This window comes from Heterocephalus glaber, unplaced genomic scaffold (genome assembly GCF_053883595.1).
Source record: "Heterocephalus glaber isolate CG9 unplaced genomic scaffold, H.glaber_assembly_v1.0 deba00001532, whole genome shotgun sequence".
Taxonomy (NCBI): domain Eukaryota; kingdom Metazoa; phylum Chordata; class Mammalia; order Rodentia; family Bathyergidae; genus Heterocephalus; species Heterocephalus glaber.
Window position 1 is genome coordinate 2,668,135 of NW_028258330.1, and position 15,194 is coordinate 2,683,328.

At 38.0% G+C, this 15,194-nt stretch overlaps 1 protein-coding gene across 2 annotated transcripts in view; it reads right to left on the reverse strand.

Moving 5' to 3' along the window:
* The window catches only part of Xrn2 (5'-3' exoribonuclease 2), a 77,171-nt gene that overhangs the window by 2,199 nt on the left and 59,778 nt on the right, over nucleotides 1-15,194 (reverse strand). For both annotated transcript variants that reach the window (XM_004840901.3, XM_087188628.1), the window contains exons 25-29: nucleotides 14,941-15,009; nucleotides 14,725-14,856; nucleotides 12,957-13,084; nucleotides 5,414-5,477; nucleotides 337-475 (exon numbers count right to left, since the gene is read on the reverse strand). In XM_004840901.3, coding sequence (XP_004840958.2) covers nucleotides 337-475; nucleotides 5,414-5,477; nucleotides 12,957-13,084; nucleotides 14,725-14,856; nucleotides 14,941-15,009 — 532 coding nt within the window. The remainder of the gene's footprint in view (nucleotides 1-336; nucleotides 476-5,413; nucleotides 5,478-12,956; nucleotides 13,085-14,724; nucleotides 14,857-14,940; nucleotides 15,010-15,194) is intronic.

Genomic DNA, 15,194 nt, shown 5'->3' on the forward strand with positions numbered 1-15,194 from the left:
TGTGTTATAAAAGACCTAATTTCTGTTAAAGCACAGTACCCATAAAGGGAAAACAATGTGTTTTAATGACTGTCTTTTCTTAGTGTTAATTATCACTGACTACTGTGATTAAAAAGGTTTCTGGACTGGGACTTCTCTAGTACCTTCAGGGAATAAGTCTGGGGAGGCAGGTACTATACTTACATACATGTTTAATCACAGACACACGTTCAGCTGAGATACTCTACTGACATGTTCTCCAGAAATACTGGTAAAAAAAAATGCTGAGTCCTGCAAGGCATGTTGAAATACAAAAGTCAGCAGTATGCTTTTCGGCCACGGCCCACACTGCATTACCTGTCTTCCTCCACGATCATCTCGCCGGGGCGGATACCCACCCGGCCCAGCTAGCATCTGGTACTGGTTTGGCTGGAAAGCTGCATTTTGGGTTTGGAGCATCCGGTTCCATGGCAGCAGAGGCTCTGCCCCAACACCTCTGTGGAAAGGGACCAAGTGTGTATTAGAAATCAAGCTTATTACACAGCACGAAGACGAGGAGTGGAAGACAATCATCTCCAAGTTTCAGGGCAATCTGATATGCCTAAATCTGCCTCATGGGATATACAGTTTCGGGAAGACCTTCATGTCTCTTCTATCTGGTGTAATCAAATGTATTTCATGAGGTTATCTGTATTTATTAAAAAAGATGTTCAAATTCAACTGAATCCGATTTGACTTTTAAAAATAGTTTGTTCTTTTTCAATTGTGAAATTGCCTTTTAAGTCATTTGAAGATTGGGATCCAAGATCACCAAGTTGGCTATATTTTTGATGCTATCCAAAGAGTACACATGTACAGGGTAAGAGAATGAGGCTTTATTTTTAAAAATGTCCAGACCTGTTCTTGGAATCCATTCTTTCTAGTTAATTGCAGGTTGCAAATGAATTCTTACTGCTGAGTATTTTGAATCCAGGGTAGGGGACTTGGCTGCTTTTTCCCATCCATTATTCTGCTCAATATGTCAGAAGGTCTGATTGGGAGGAAACCTTTTCAAGTTCTATTGATGCAGCTTTCAATTGACCACGGTGACCTAGCAACATGAGCACTAATTGGCATGGGCTGACTGGCATTTGGTGTACAGTTTACATGGGAACACAGATTCAACAGCTATTATAATCCACTTTGCTGTCCCAGATTACTAGTCAAAAGAAATGTTTTAATTGTCTTCAAGTGCCTATTTTAACTTTACAGATACACAACAACAGGTATAAGGTATTAAATCATAACTTAATTAAAAACTGTAACAATGTAGCAAAGATAAGCCTTCTAATGGCAATCACCATTTAAGGCATAACATTCTCCTTGAGTAACTTTACTCACTTTCGTTACAGGCCTCACTACAAAGAATAGAAGCAAAATTCTTTGTATACTTTAACATAAAAGTTTTGAGGCCACTGAGGATGTTAGGAAGAATGCAATACAATTTTAAATTTAATGAAGTTCTGCCTAGCTGGTATCAGCTGTTACCGTATCAGCATATGAATTTCACTTCTTAGGGAGGAGAACTCTCAGGAAAAAAAGCCTAATGTTGGACTCGTTGGGTAATGCATTCTCCTTCAAGCCCAAATTCATATTCTCTAGACTCCACTTTTTCCCTTGACTTGGAGCTTGTGTTAAAAAACAAAAACTCAACAACAAAAACATTACTTTTGTTTGATATTTCAAAGAGAACAGCTCTCTGAAGAACTCTAGAAAGTTTAGCCACTTTCCAGTGGCTAAAACTAGAGTGCTACCATAACTTGCTGTGATTAAAAATAAAATTCAAGGTCTGTATCTCAGACCTTGTTTAGGACTTAGTTACTCTTCAGGCTCATTATTAGTACAATTAGCTAGAATGCCTTATCTGCTTTACTAGAAACAGCCCTGTGTGCAGAGATGGAATGGTGGGATATGAGGAGGGGTTAAGACTACACTGTGACAAGGAGGCTCATCAATGCTCGGCCAGTGTGCAAAATTGTAATGCCACTCACACACTGTATTAACTCATCATTTTTCCTTCTGGTCTTATAAATGTAAAATTTACACAACCTTGTTTCAGGAAAACCCTTGGTACGAAAAATGTACATTTAAGTGCAATTTTAAAATATTTTATGTCTTAAAAATAAGACAGAAACAAAGCCATAGTTTAAAAATACACACCTCTCCCTTTTGTTTGAAATTACTAATATTTTTCACAATAATCATTATGATAAAAATAATTAAAAGAAAGAATACCAATGATGTGTATTACCTACTTTTGCTTAATAGGAGAAAGGTCTTTATTTTCACAAAATAATTGTATTTCTGTATTAGTTTACAAAAAGAAAATTTGCCCAGGAGAATGTGTTAAGATCTGAGCTGGATGCATTGAAGCTGATACATTCTAGTGGTCAGAAACCGAGGTAACTTAATTGGAACATTTGGCATCATGGTGGAAACAATATTTTTAAGTTTTCAAAGTGACTGACAACATGAAGTCTACCTATTTGGATAGTTCTAATTTATAGGTAGGACAAATCGAGTCTTTAAAATTTTTCCATGACTAGTCAAGCTCAACACCCATAGGCTAAAAACAAAATGTTTGCCTTAATAGGGCCAGAAGAAGAAGCCTCCCTGGCAAGGAGATCCCATGAAGCGTGGCAGCAATCAAGCAGCAAAGGGAACTCAAATGCTGGACACTGCTGATCAGGATGGACCCTACTAACACAAGGCTGTTTCTGTGTGGGGAGCAGGTTAAAGCATGTTTCTGTCTTCGTTGTTGTTTTGTCTGTTTTGTACTTGAGATTGAGCCCAGGGCCTTTGCACTGGTCAGTATTCCTAGCATTCATGCATTCATTCATTCATTTATTTATTTGATGACTAGGTCTTGCTAAGTCAGTGAGTGGCCCAGGCTGGGCTCAAACTTGCTTGCAATCCTCCTACCTCAGCCTCCCAGGGTGTGCACCACTACCTCCAGGCTACTCCTATGATATTTTTAAATACAAATATGGACTATAAACACTATATCAAAGTAGGCAATAATTCAAGATAATATAGTACATCTTTTTTTTTTCTTTTTTTGGTACCGGGGATCGAACTTGGGTCCGTGCGCTTGTACAGCAGGCGGCAAAACCACTGAGCTAAATCCCCGGCCCAAGATAATATAGTAAAAAGAAAAAAATATCCTGAAAATTCTAATAGGATTCCCATCACATACTCCGAACACTGGAGTAGAAATGTACCACACCTTGGCAAAGTCAAGACAGTTTCTCATCTATCTTGTAAGGTCTGCTTGTTGGACCGACAAGTCCTGTAGAAGTGAATGATGCAACAGGCCTGCTTACCAGTCAAGAGAAGATTAGAAAAGCAGAATCCAAACCTAGTTTCTTATGACCAAAATAGTGAATTTCTTAAATGATTATAACTTAAGCTTTATAAATTAGAATTCTTTTTTTCTTTTGGTACCAGGGATCGAACTCAGGACCTTGCGCTTTCGAGGTAGGCACTGGAACCACTGAGCTAAATCCCTGGCCCATGAATTAGAATTCTAATAATGCTCACATTTAACTTTTGCCTTAAGCGTGATTTTAAGTCAATGACTAAAACTAAACCAAAACAACACCAGCAGCAGCAGAAAACAAAACCCTGTAAAACTTGTTCCTAACCTGTTGGGTTCACAAGGTCAGTTAGGATCACACTGGTACTTGGTGAGGGTAGAATAAGAACAACAAAAAAAAGATGACCATAAGGCAAGGAAAAGGACAATGGTGGTGATCTTAGGAGAGTTTTGCTGGGCTCATGGAGGAAAGCTGTGGGGTGAAGATGGGCAGCCGGATGTGGACACAGAATCTGTACTTCCTCCAAATCCGGGGCTTATTATATTATGCTCATAGTAAAAATCCCAATGAGTCTTGTTCTGGAGAAAAGTTTCCTGGTAAAGATCAGTATGGAATTGTGACCTTAGCTAAGCTACTGAACTATATATGTGCTTCAGTTTCTTCATATCAAAACAACAGCATCTACTTCAAAAGGTTGCTGGGAGGGGAATATATGAAGTCATGTTGACAAAAGGGTGTTAATATAGTCCTGACACTTTGAAAGCAGAGGAGAAACATGAGCAATTATTATTAAAGTGAGGAAGAACTGAGCAACACAATGAGAAAATTTAGAAAAATTTGCCCTGTATATTTGTTGAAAAATGATGCTACTTTCACAATAACGAAATAGAACATGATGTGTGCTTTGATTGGTTATACTGAAAACAAGACAAAAACATATGCTACTAGTCATATTAAATTTAAAACGTGACTTGCACTAAGTAGCTAATACCTCTTAGTAACAACTGAGCAACACTTCTATGTTCTTGAAGAAAACTTTTAATAAAATGAAAATTTTAAGTTTCTAAATAATTATTGACTTTTCTTAAAAGCGGATTTATAACCTAATTTATAAAAACACTTTATTCATTTCAAATATGAACAGATGAGAGAGTACTGAAACACTAGAGAGGGGAGTAAAATGGATTAGAACTGGGAAGGCAAAAAAGGAATTCTTGCTATGATGGGGCTTCATTTGCTTTTTATTTACAGATGCTGGCAAAACCAGAACAAAATGATGTATTTTAAAGCTGCCCTTTACAAATTTTGCTACAGATGTTAATATACTATTCATAACATGCCTAGCTGTCTTGTTGTCCAGAGTCCATCTGACTTAGGAGCACACAATTTATCAATGAAGGAACACATGTCAAACATCCCTTCTTATTAAACCATGTCACATTCTTCCTAGTCCATGGCACTTATTAGACTGCAGATCCCATAATCCTCTTCTGAGTCCCTTCTGCATTTAATTCAGTTCAGTCTTAAGTAGTTAAAGAAACTGTTTTCAGTGGCAACTAATAACTACTGACCTACAGTGACACTGCCCTACAATAGGCTTGTCAGCCTTGAAAAAGTTGTATCAAAGAAGCTGATTAGGACTTCAAGAGGTTTGTTGCAAGAATCAATGGTTGGTCTGTATTAATGCTGCATTGCTGGCACAGAAATGATAAAAGTGGAACACCATTAGTTATGCCTCATTAAGCTGCACAACCCTGCTAAAAAGAAATTTGTTTAGCCTGACCAAAACCTAATACAGTTTTAAGCTCTCTATGTTGCATTTTTCAGGGCATCTCAAAAGCTTCAATAAAATAAAGGCCAAGAACCAAGATAAGTAGAGAAGTATATAAATGTGAGTTTTAATTCAAAATATTTAAATCAAATATTTAATTCTATATTTTCAAAGGACAGATGCAAGAGAAACTTTTTAGTGAGAAAAAGTGTTTTCCAATCATGGAGGTTTTAGTTTCTAAAGAGCCAACAAACCCCAGATGCTGATAGGGGAAAATATTTAAAAGCCATATTGGCTTTAATATTACCTGTCAAATCTCTGCTGCTGGAAAAGGGGAGGAGGACCTCGCCAGGAATCCTGGGGCCTCATATCTGGAAAATAAAAAAGGATGAGTTACACAGGGATGAAGTTAAACTTTTAAAAAGTAATCGGTACTCAACCACCCATATACTTTATTTGTAAGAGTGCCTGAAATAATCTGAGACAGAATGTATGCCAAGTAAACTAGTATTTAATTACACCACAAATGTAAAAAGACAAGAAAGCAATGGGATTGACAAATATTTAAATCATTTTCCCCTTGATAAAACAGTTTTGGTAACCATGGCCACTAAACACAGATCATTTCGCTCTCGCTGTATGTGAAAACATACATATTTTACCTTTATATTTTAAATGCTGTGAAGGACAGGATTTAGGTCTTATCCGTAAATACAGACTGCACAGAGAGTAACTTTAATAGAAATCCTGAAATCCGACTTCTGTTCCAATGTGTAAATTGCTGTAACACTGAGCATGCCCAACCTCTCTGACAAAAACCAGGAGGACATGGTCATGAAGGGCCCACCCGCTTTTCCACTCTGTGCTCACAAACGTCTCGCCCTCAACACCTAGCTGAGTTGCCATCTGACTGGATGGCACCCCTCTGTGGCTTCTGCCCCTGTAAACAGATCCACTCAATGCCCAGGGACCCATGGGAGGGGTCCCGAGCCCCCCCAGCAGAGCACTCAGCAACTGTGGGGTCTTGTAGCCACCTCCAGCAGTGTCTGCTGCAACCTAATTAAAACAGCTGGTTCCAGAAGTTGTCTAATGAGTTTGCTGTGCAGGGACAGTCACCTCCTCCAGACTCCAGAGACCAAGGACAACAAGGCTTACTGTAATGTATTCAGGCTCACATTTTAATGGAAACACAAACTAGAAACATGCTTTTCAAAATTACTTCCTTAAAGAAGAAATGAAAGCTTATCTCTGATTTAGGAACCCACCCCCATGCAATCTGATTTTCATCTAAGGAAAAAAGAAAAAGAAATAAAAAGGAAAGAAAAGTAGAATTGTGTGTTTTTAAAGCTCACAAAAGAGAACAGAGTGCAGGAAAGTTTCTGGCTGCTGTAATGCTTGTGGTATGACCCATGCAGCCACCTCTGTCTCCTTCACATTTCAACACCATGAGGACAGGCAGTGGAAAGACCGAGAGCAGTGTCCTTTCCTGTGGGCATGATGCCGCAGGGCACAAGGGGGCTAGTGGGCAGTGAGCCCCACTGAGCTATCTAGAAGCAGAGGCGGGAGGTCTTCCAGCTGTTGGCACCTCTGAACCAAAACAATGGTGTCTCTAGTCAGTCTGAATCAAGTCCTTCAATCTCTTCAAATCCAACTACTAGCAGCCAAACCAAGTAACATGTAGGAGTCCTGGGCCACCAGAGTGTAGTCACGGTCAAACCCTGGATGGGAACTCAGGAAGTGGCTCACTACACAGCCACAGAAATGGGACAGGACAGCTCCCTAGTCTAGAGCCAGAGTCACTACAGACACAAGCTAAGAGAAAATCAGTAAGGAAGAAGCAAAACCTTGAAATTCTCAGAAGAACAGCAATTATCTCATTTCATTTGTGTAGTTTCCTTCTACAGAAAAACTAAAGACACATATTATTACTCAACATATTATATAGCTTTCAATGAGTTACTATTTATGATAAAGCAACCTACTCAAAATAAAATCACCATTTGTGTCAGTTTTTCTGATTACTGCTTTCTTAAACTTCAAGTTCACTGGTCTACTCAGATGGTATACAAAAATTAGTTTAGCGAGAATCAGTTCAAATATTCCCAGAAGTATTTTATTTTAGTGCCTTTACATAGACCAAATTCGCTAATTTTGGGTCCCTGTCCAGCCCTGTACTTCATGTTTACCAGAACTGCTATGGCCTCCTGGAAACACACCTTTTTACCATGGAGACTTGGTTTTATATATGACACAATTATAGGATACATGCTCTCTGTGGTACTCAAACATGACTTCACAGTGGATCCCCAGTAAATTTGAAATGAGGACAGTAAACACATCTGTATTGAGAGAAATCTCCTAAAGTACTACTCTAATATTGTATCAAACAAACTTGCACATTTTTTCCTAGAAAGACTACAGTGGGAAAGTCACCACCACCAGTAATACACACACACCGGATTCAAACACACTGCACGTGAGAGCAGAGCTGGATTTCTAAGCAGAACTGGAAAGCAAAGCTCATTAAGCACAGATGGTCTGGGAGAGTGAGTGCCTGTCAGTGACCTCCTGTCCCACCTGTGAGTTACTAATCTGTCCATCTACTTCTAGTAAGCCAGCTGCTTCTCCTTTATTTTACACTGGTTATTTCTCACCTACAGAATAATTTTTTTCCACATAAACTCAGCATATGCAAAAAGTTTTCTTAAAACCTGAGCAAATTTTCTAAAACTGTAAAAATAAACTGTCATATAATTATTAAAACATTCTCTGCTTTATTTCAACCCCAAAATAAAATTGAAAAGATCAACAAAAAGACAATCTTTATGTGTGTATGTGGACATGTATGTGGGTATGTGTGGACATACGTGTGTATGCATGTGTATTTGGTGTTTTTTGACTTCTTTGTTTTTCTAGTATTGAGACTTGCAGTACTTCCACCCTACGCAAGAGCTCTACCAATGAGTTATACTCACTGAGCAACAACTTTCTGAGATATGTGTGAAGTTGCCTAAGCTGCCTCAAACTTGTGATCCTCCTGCCTCAACCTCCAGGGTAGCTACAAGTAAGCATTACCATATCTGATGTAGGATTACCTTTATAAAAATTTCTTTGTGGGACTAAGTAATATATATAGTCCTTAAGTATTCATAGAGCAGAAATATTTCCTGGCTGATAAATAATTAAGTAGATGGTAAAACAAACTTATTATCATTCATTTGTAGGGCTCTAACAGAAGATCCATTTGAGAAGGAGAAAAAAAATTCTGAGATAGTGAATTGCACTTCAGAAGGTACAAGCGAGCGGGGAAAAAAATGGCAGTTAATTTTTTTTCTTTGGTCTTTAAAAACTTATCCCTTTTCTAGCGCTCTAAGGCTACGTAAACCAAGGCTTCACCAATAGCTTCTCAAGTGACAATTTACCTAATCAGCTCAGCAATCACAGAAAAGCTTCCATGTTTACTGATTGCACTAATCAGAAATCACTTTTCAAGTGCAGCTAACTGATAAGTTTACCAACCGAGATGAAGAGAAGTCACATATGTTTTCTGGGCTGCAGAAACCACATGCTTTATTCATACAGAGTACTCGGGCTGCACTTGACTCCACCAAGTTACCAACTCCTGGACTAGTACTCATCAGCCAAAAACTGAAACATGAAAGACAAATCAGAGGCTGACCACATGGCACACCTCCAGCAGACACCTGACAGTCAGCAGTTTGACCAAATGGCCCTTCCTCGTGTAATTTTACACTACACGAAGAAAATAGTTTTGACATTAAAAACATTTTAAAAGATTAAATGGTTTTGATATCAATTTCACTAAAATAAACAATTTCTAACCAAATTTTAAAGTTCAAAATTCTATAAAAGGAAGGTGATCTTTTATCACTTAATACTTTCATAGCACTCAGTATGTGCTTGGCACTGTTGGAACTGCTTACTAAGTGAAGGGATTGGGCCTGGGTAATCTGTAACTTAGGAACTCCTACTCTCTGTAGCACTGCAGAGACAGGACTCTGGCACTGACCACAGCTTGTAGGGGTCATGTGGTTATCAAGGGGCAGAGTGAAGCCAGAGCCACCTTCTCTTGCCCCACACCCACTTGTACTGTGGGCCAAGCTGCTTCTTTGTGTTATTTATTTCAGAAGGATCAGAGCAGAACCACCCTGGAGTTCTGGGCTTCTCAATCAGGAGGATCAGACACTTGCAGTTTCAAGAAGAAAGGATTAGGGATTTGAAAACTATTTTTCATATTTTGAAAATTCAGAATTGACATTATTCACATGTCTAATTAAGACAGGAAGGAAAGGGTTGGGAGTGTAGCTCAGTGACAGACCACTTGCCTGGCATGGGTAAGGCTCCAAGTTCCATCTCCCAAACCACGAAGAAGAAGAAGAAAGAAGAAGGAAGAAGGAAGAAGAAAGAAGAAGAAAGAAGAAGAAGGAGGAGGAGGAGGAGGAGAAAAAACCCAAAAAACCCAAAAAATGAAAAACAAACCAGGAGGAAAAAACAACTACATTCTTAGTAAACATTTTCTCAAGTACAAATTAAATCTAGTAACAGTAGTAGCAAATGAGTAACTTACCCCAAGTCATAAAAGTGGATTCATTGGAATAAAATGCACAGATGCAGACAAACAAGATGTGTTTTTCCAAGAAAGACTGACCAAGAACTATAGAACTATAAGCCCACAGGGGCGTAAGATTCTCTATGTATGGTGATACTGATAAATATTTGTCAAAGAATTTTTTGGATTCTTTTTTTTTTGCGGGTGTGTGTGTGTGCGCGCGCATGCCAGAGAGCAAACCCAGGGCCTTGAGTACACAGGGCAAGTGCCCTACCACTGAGCCACAATCTGAGCCCTTTGGCCTCTTTCTTTTTCTCTTCTATCAGAGCAGAATCTTATAAGCTGCAATTGGAAGACCATGGGATGGGGTGCTTGGGTTTCTGTAAACCTCATAGAGTGACTTTCTAAGGAGTGGGTTTGTGTATGTGACCTGCAATTCCTGAAAAGTTAAGGACCACTGACCTAGGCTAGTATTTCCCAAAAAGTGGTACACAGGGATGGTTTGGGCGAGTTGTGAACAAGCCTTTTGCCTTCATAGTTAGATTTATTTTGGTGTATATTTGACTCTTTTCCCCTTTTGGGGGGAGGGGTTTTGGAGAGTGAACTCAAGGACTTGTGCTTACTGTGCATGCACTCTACCACTGAGCTACACCTCTAGCCCCTTTTGATATGTATGGAGGGTGGTAGAGGCAAGCATGCCAAACCTGTAACGTCACAGTACTGATGTAATTTATGAATTTAAAGTAATTTGAGTTAAAAGATTAGAAAGGATAATAAAGTATTTAGGCAGTATCTATACAGATCATAGAGTGGTGCACCTAGTTACAAGGGAGACCTTAGGCAACATAGCGCTATGCTCAAGTATGGCCTGAGTGCCCTCAAAACTTCCTGCATTGAAATTTCACACATTCCCTCAGGCTTGAGCCACCAGTAATACATGCATGACTGTCTCATTGGGCAGCTTGAACCTCCAGTGGTTAGCTATTTAACATCAGATGACAGAGTTCAAATCAGAGCTGCCAGCAGCAAAACATATAAATTATGGCCCCACTGTGAACATGTGAATCCCCACTGTGAGGTATTAACAGGGTGGAAACTTTATCCAACTATGGTGTTCAAAGGTGGGGCCATTGGGAGGTGATTAGGATAAAGTCATTGGGTGGAACTCTCATGATTAAATTTTGGTGGCTTTATAAGATGACAAAGTCAGAGCTCCCCCAATCACCTGCTTTGGGATGCCCTGCCCTGCCCTGCTTTGGGACTCTGACATCAAGAAGCCTCCCCTGATGGGGGACCTCAACCTTGCACCTCTACAACCAGGAGTCAAATCTCTTTTCTTTGTAAGTTAGCCGGTTTCAGGCATTTTACTGTAGTAATGAAAAATGTACTAATACTTATGGGATGGAGGGAAGCTGCTTAATCATAAGCACATGCTTTTACTTCTGCTACTCAACCTTCTTTTCAGATCTCTAAAGTTTACTCAGTGCAATAACCTGAGAAATTCCTTGTTAACTATTATCTTGAGAAATACTAGCTAAATTAACCCAGATGAAACCAGCTCGGCATTCTTATATCTCAATTCTCTTTGTTTGTAAGCTGTGGTACCACTGTGGATGGAAATAAATGCCAAAGAGCCATAAGAAAAAGGAAATGGATAAGGAATGTATCAATGAACAGCTGGCTTTAAAACTAAGCTGGCTGGGCTGGGGATTTAGCTCAGTGGTTCCAACGACTGCTTCGCAAGGGCAAGGACCCAAGTTCGATCCCCAATACCAAACCAAACAAAACAAAAAAATAAAACTAAGCTGGCTATGCTTTCACCACTCACTGTAAAAGATAACTTTTTCAGTGATTATTAAATTCTGTTGTATGTGGTATGATTCCATATTGATTATGTTCAAATACTGAGGAATATTACTTGCTAAATCTTAAGAGTAGGAAAGCAGCTCCTTAACCACTACACCAGGCAGATCATTAACTGCATCCATGATAGTCTGACACTGCTCCAGGCAAGGTCAGTAACCCACACAACACAGAAATGCAAACACCAGAGAGCCACTCAGTGAGAACAGAGAAGGCCCTGAGGATATGAGATCTGTAAAACTTATTTCTTCTTGGGTATATATTATACGCAGAAAATCTGAGCTTTACAGTAAAAAATGGTTTGTGATTTATCAGCATTCAAAGGTGGGCATAGAACATAAATACTTCCTACCAATCATCTACTTTAACCTGGTACTTTCTTTTATTAACTACAAATTTGGTTAAAAAAGAATTCTGATGATTCTCCGCATTGCAATAGCACATTTTTTTAAATTAAATTTTTACAAAATATTTTAAATATTCAGAAAACAATCTGAAAGGATATGACCCTCAGACTTAACACATTAGCATCTTGCCACACTGTTCCTTCTCCCCATACCATCCTTGTCAAGGTCAGGCAACAACCAGATAACCAGGAAGGGCTCTGTGAAGACAGTGGTTTAAAGAACTTGGCATATGACTTATACTTCTGTAATAAATGGGCACAGCCCAGGAGCTCAAAAATAACATTACATGGAAATAAAATCAGTGCAAAATCTATGAAGTCTAATATTCAACTATTTTCTCCCTTTACCACTGCAATCAGAACACCATGTCAATTACTGTTGTGGTTAACATTCCTGAATTGTCCACAAGACAAATTATGAGGGGTTAAAGAAAGGCCAAGGTCACAAAAGAACCACAATATTAAAGATATATTCCCACCTAAAACAATTCCTGACTTTATCTTAGATACTGAGATAAAAAAATTAGATAAAAAAATGGTCACTTGTCTTTCAAATATCAAAGTGGTGGCAATTTCATATCTACTGTACCTGGTTTAACTGTCCAGATATTTGTATTAATGGAAAAAACACCAATAAATCCCATGTTAACTCAGAAATAGTTTTATAAGTGAAGATAAAAAAATCCAGTTCATCTCATTCAATTAACTATATACAGTAAAGATAAAAATAATAAAGATTTTGCATTAAAAACTCTCTTACAACTCTTAAATGTTTTTTAAGGTTTCTATTAATGCAGTGATAACTGCTGATAAATCTTTTTAGCAATAAAGGATTGGAGGGCTGGGGGTATACCTCAGTGGCGCTGCTGCCTGCCTAGCAAGCGAAAGGTCCCCAGTTCGATCCCCAGTACCAAAACCAAGACAACAACAACAACAAAATAATGGGTTGGAAACCAACTTTGCTGTGATACTTAATTTAGAATGTAAAATAACCAATTAGTAGAAACTTACTGGACATCAATTTGGGGATCTGGGCTTGTCCTCTTAACAGCGGCCTGTATAAATTTCCCTGGTAAGTTGCAGAGGGTGGCGCAGCATTGCTGTAAACTCCAGTCCCTGAGCCTCTTGGCATAACATGGCTGCAAAAGGACCCCCATATAAGAAAAGAAAAACACACAGAGGTATATCATCATTGAGCTGACACTAACAAACACTAGCCACTTCTCTACTACTAGATCTGTTTAAGATAAAAAATAAACAACAGAAGGCTTACAACTAAAGTTCAAAACCATGCACAGTAGTAATGGTGATGGCAAATACTCATGGGCCACAGCAAGACTACTGGTAACCACTGAAAAACCAAGTCACATTATGCAAAGAATGAGCCTTTCCTTTTCTGGCCTTAGTTTTTTTCTCAAGGATCCATGCTGTTATCACTTTACACAACACTACTCTGTAGTTTGTTATTTTTAATTTACTATAGAAGGTACTTCCTCTATTATTTTTATTCTTCATAATTACATATATATAGATAAGATAGATAGACTTCATTATGCTGATTTTATTTTTTAATCTTTCTTATTCAGTGTCAGTACTTTACACTGCAATACACTAGAAATATTTAAGTATATAACTATGCTTCTTTAAATTTGCTCAGGACAAAATCCAAGTAATAAGAATACAGGTCAAAGATTAAAGAGTTTCTCCAGAACTCAGATTCTATTTAGTGTACTTCTATGTAGCTTTCCAAAGTAGTTAGAATAATGCAAAAAGACATTTTAAGATTATTCTAAATTTTGTTTTTTTATTAAGAATGAAGACTTCCCAAATAGTAACAGCAAAAGTTAACATTTACAGTGTTTAGGGACTATCCAAATACTTGACAGACATAAGCTCACTTGATTTTTATGACTTTCATGAGGCAAATGATTATTGTCTCCATTTCACACATAAGGAAACTGAGGCATAAAGTGATCCAGTAACTCACAAATATATTAATTGGTTAAAAGAGGGACTGCATCCAGACATTTAGGATCCAAGGCTCATGCTCTTAACCATTATGCCACATTATCCCTCTTAATGTTCACATAAATCGCATGCTGATAGTGATGCTTTCTGTTCTAGATCACTTTTTGAATAATTTCTATTAACTAGAAATGCCTGTTTATGAATTATCATGATTAAGTCTTGAACTATATTACTACTTCCTTCAGCCTGTTGCTCTTTTTATCACTTTACCTGCTATTGCTATAAAGTCCTCCCTTCCTCTCTTAGTCTCTTTAACAGCAAGGAAAAAGACAATTACATAGTTAATAGAGCAAAAGCTTAAAATCAGAAATTTACAAAAGAAGAAATAAAAATGACAATAAACACAGAAAAGGATAATCTCAGTAGGGAGGAAATACAATCCAAGCAGCAAAGATATTGCTGTTCAAGTGCTGGATAAATTAAGACCTGAAGACATCTGCATATTAATTCAGCTAAAATTTTCCAGAGGGTAAAGAGCATGTTTTATTCCTTTGAAATAACTGTCAGAAAGATAGTAAAAGCTCTTGAAAATAACAGAATTATCATGCAACATATAAAGTAATACATAAACCCAAGAAGGAAAGAAATGAATTCCTAAAAATGAAAAAAAGGAAAGTATCAAAGTCATTAAATATTGACAAAAGAGTTGCATTTTATGGTCTCTTAAATATCTGTGTAATAAATACTGACTTGCTTTGTCAAATGATTCAGAAAAGGCAAAACATACCAAAGATAGAAACCCACGACTTACCCCAAAGTCCTGAAGGCTGCCTGGTCCAGATGCACTGGCCTCCGGTCCCGGTTAAAGCCCAGCTGGGGCTTCCATTGACGGCCATTGCTGGATTTTTCCCAGTCACTGGGCTTCAGTACTGCTGCTGGCTTTCTGGCCATTTGAAAATACAATATTTAGTTAAAGGGTTGAACACTGTCCATACAAAAATCAATCTAGATAGGCTTCTGCTGTTACCTTGCTCCTGGAAGCATTACAGCTTTAAAAACATAATCTTCAGCAAACTGTGGGTCTTTAAAATTAATACTGAAAGAGAATAACAGATAATTTAATGATCTGATTATATTATACCAGCTTAATTATTGTGAAAACTGAGGTATTTTTTATATTTAAATAGACTAGCTACAATTCAAAATTCTGTAAGAATTATTTTAGCCAATGATTTTGCCAAATGGCTAAATACCTTCCACACCAAACTGCCTCTGATTCCT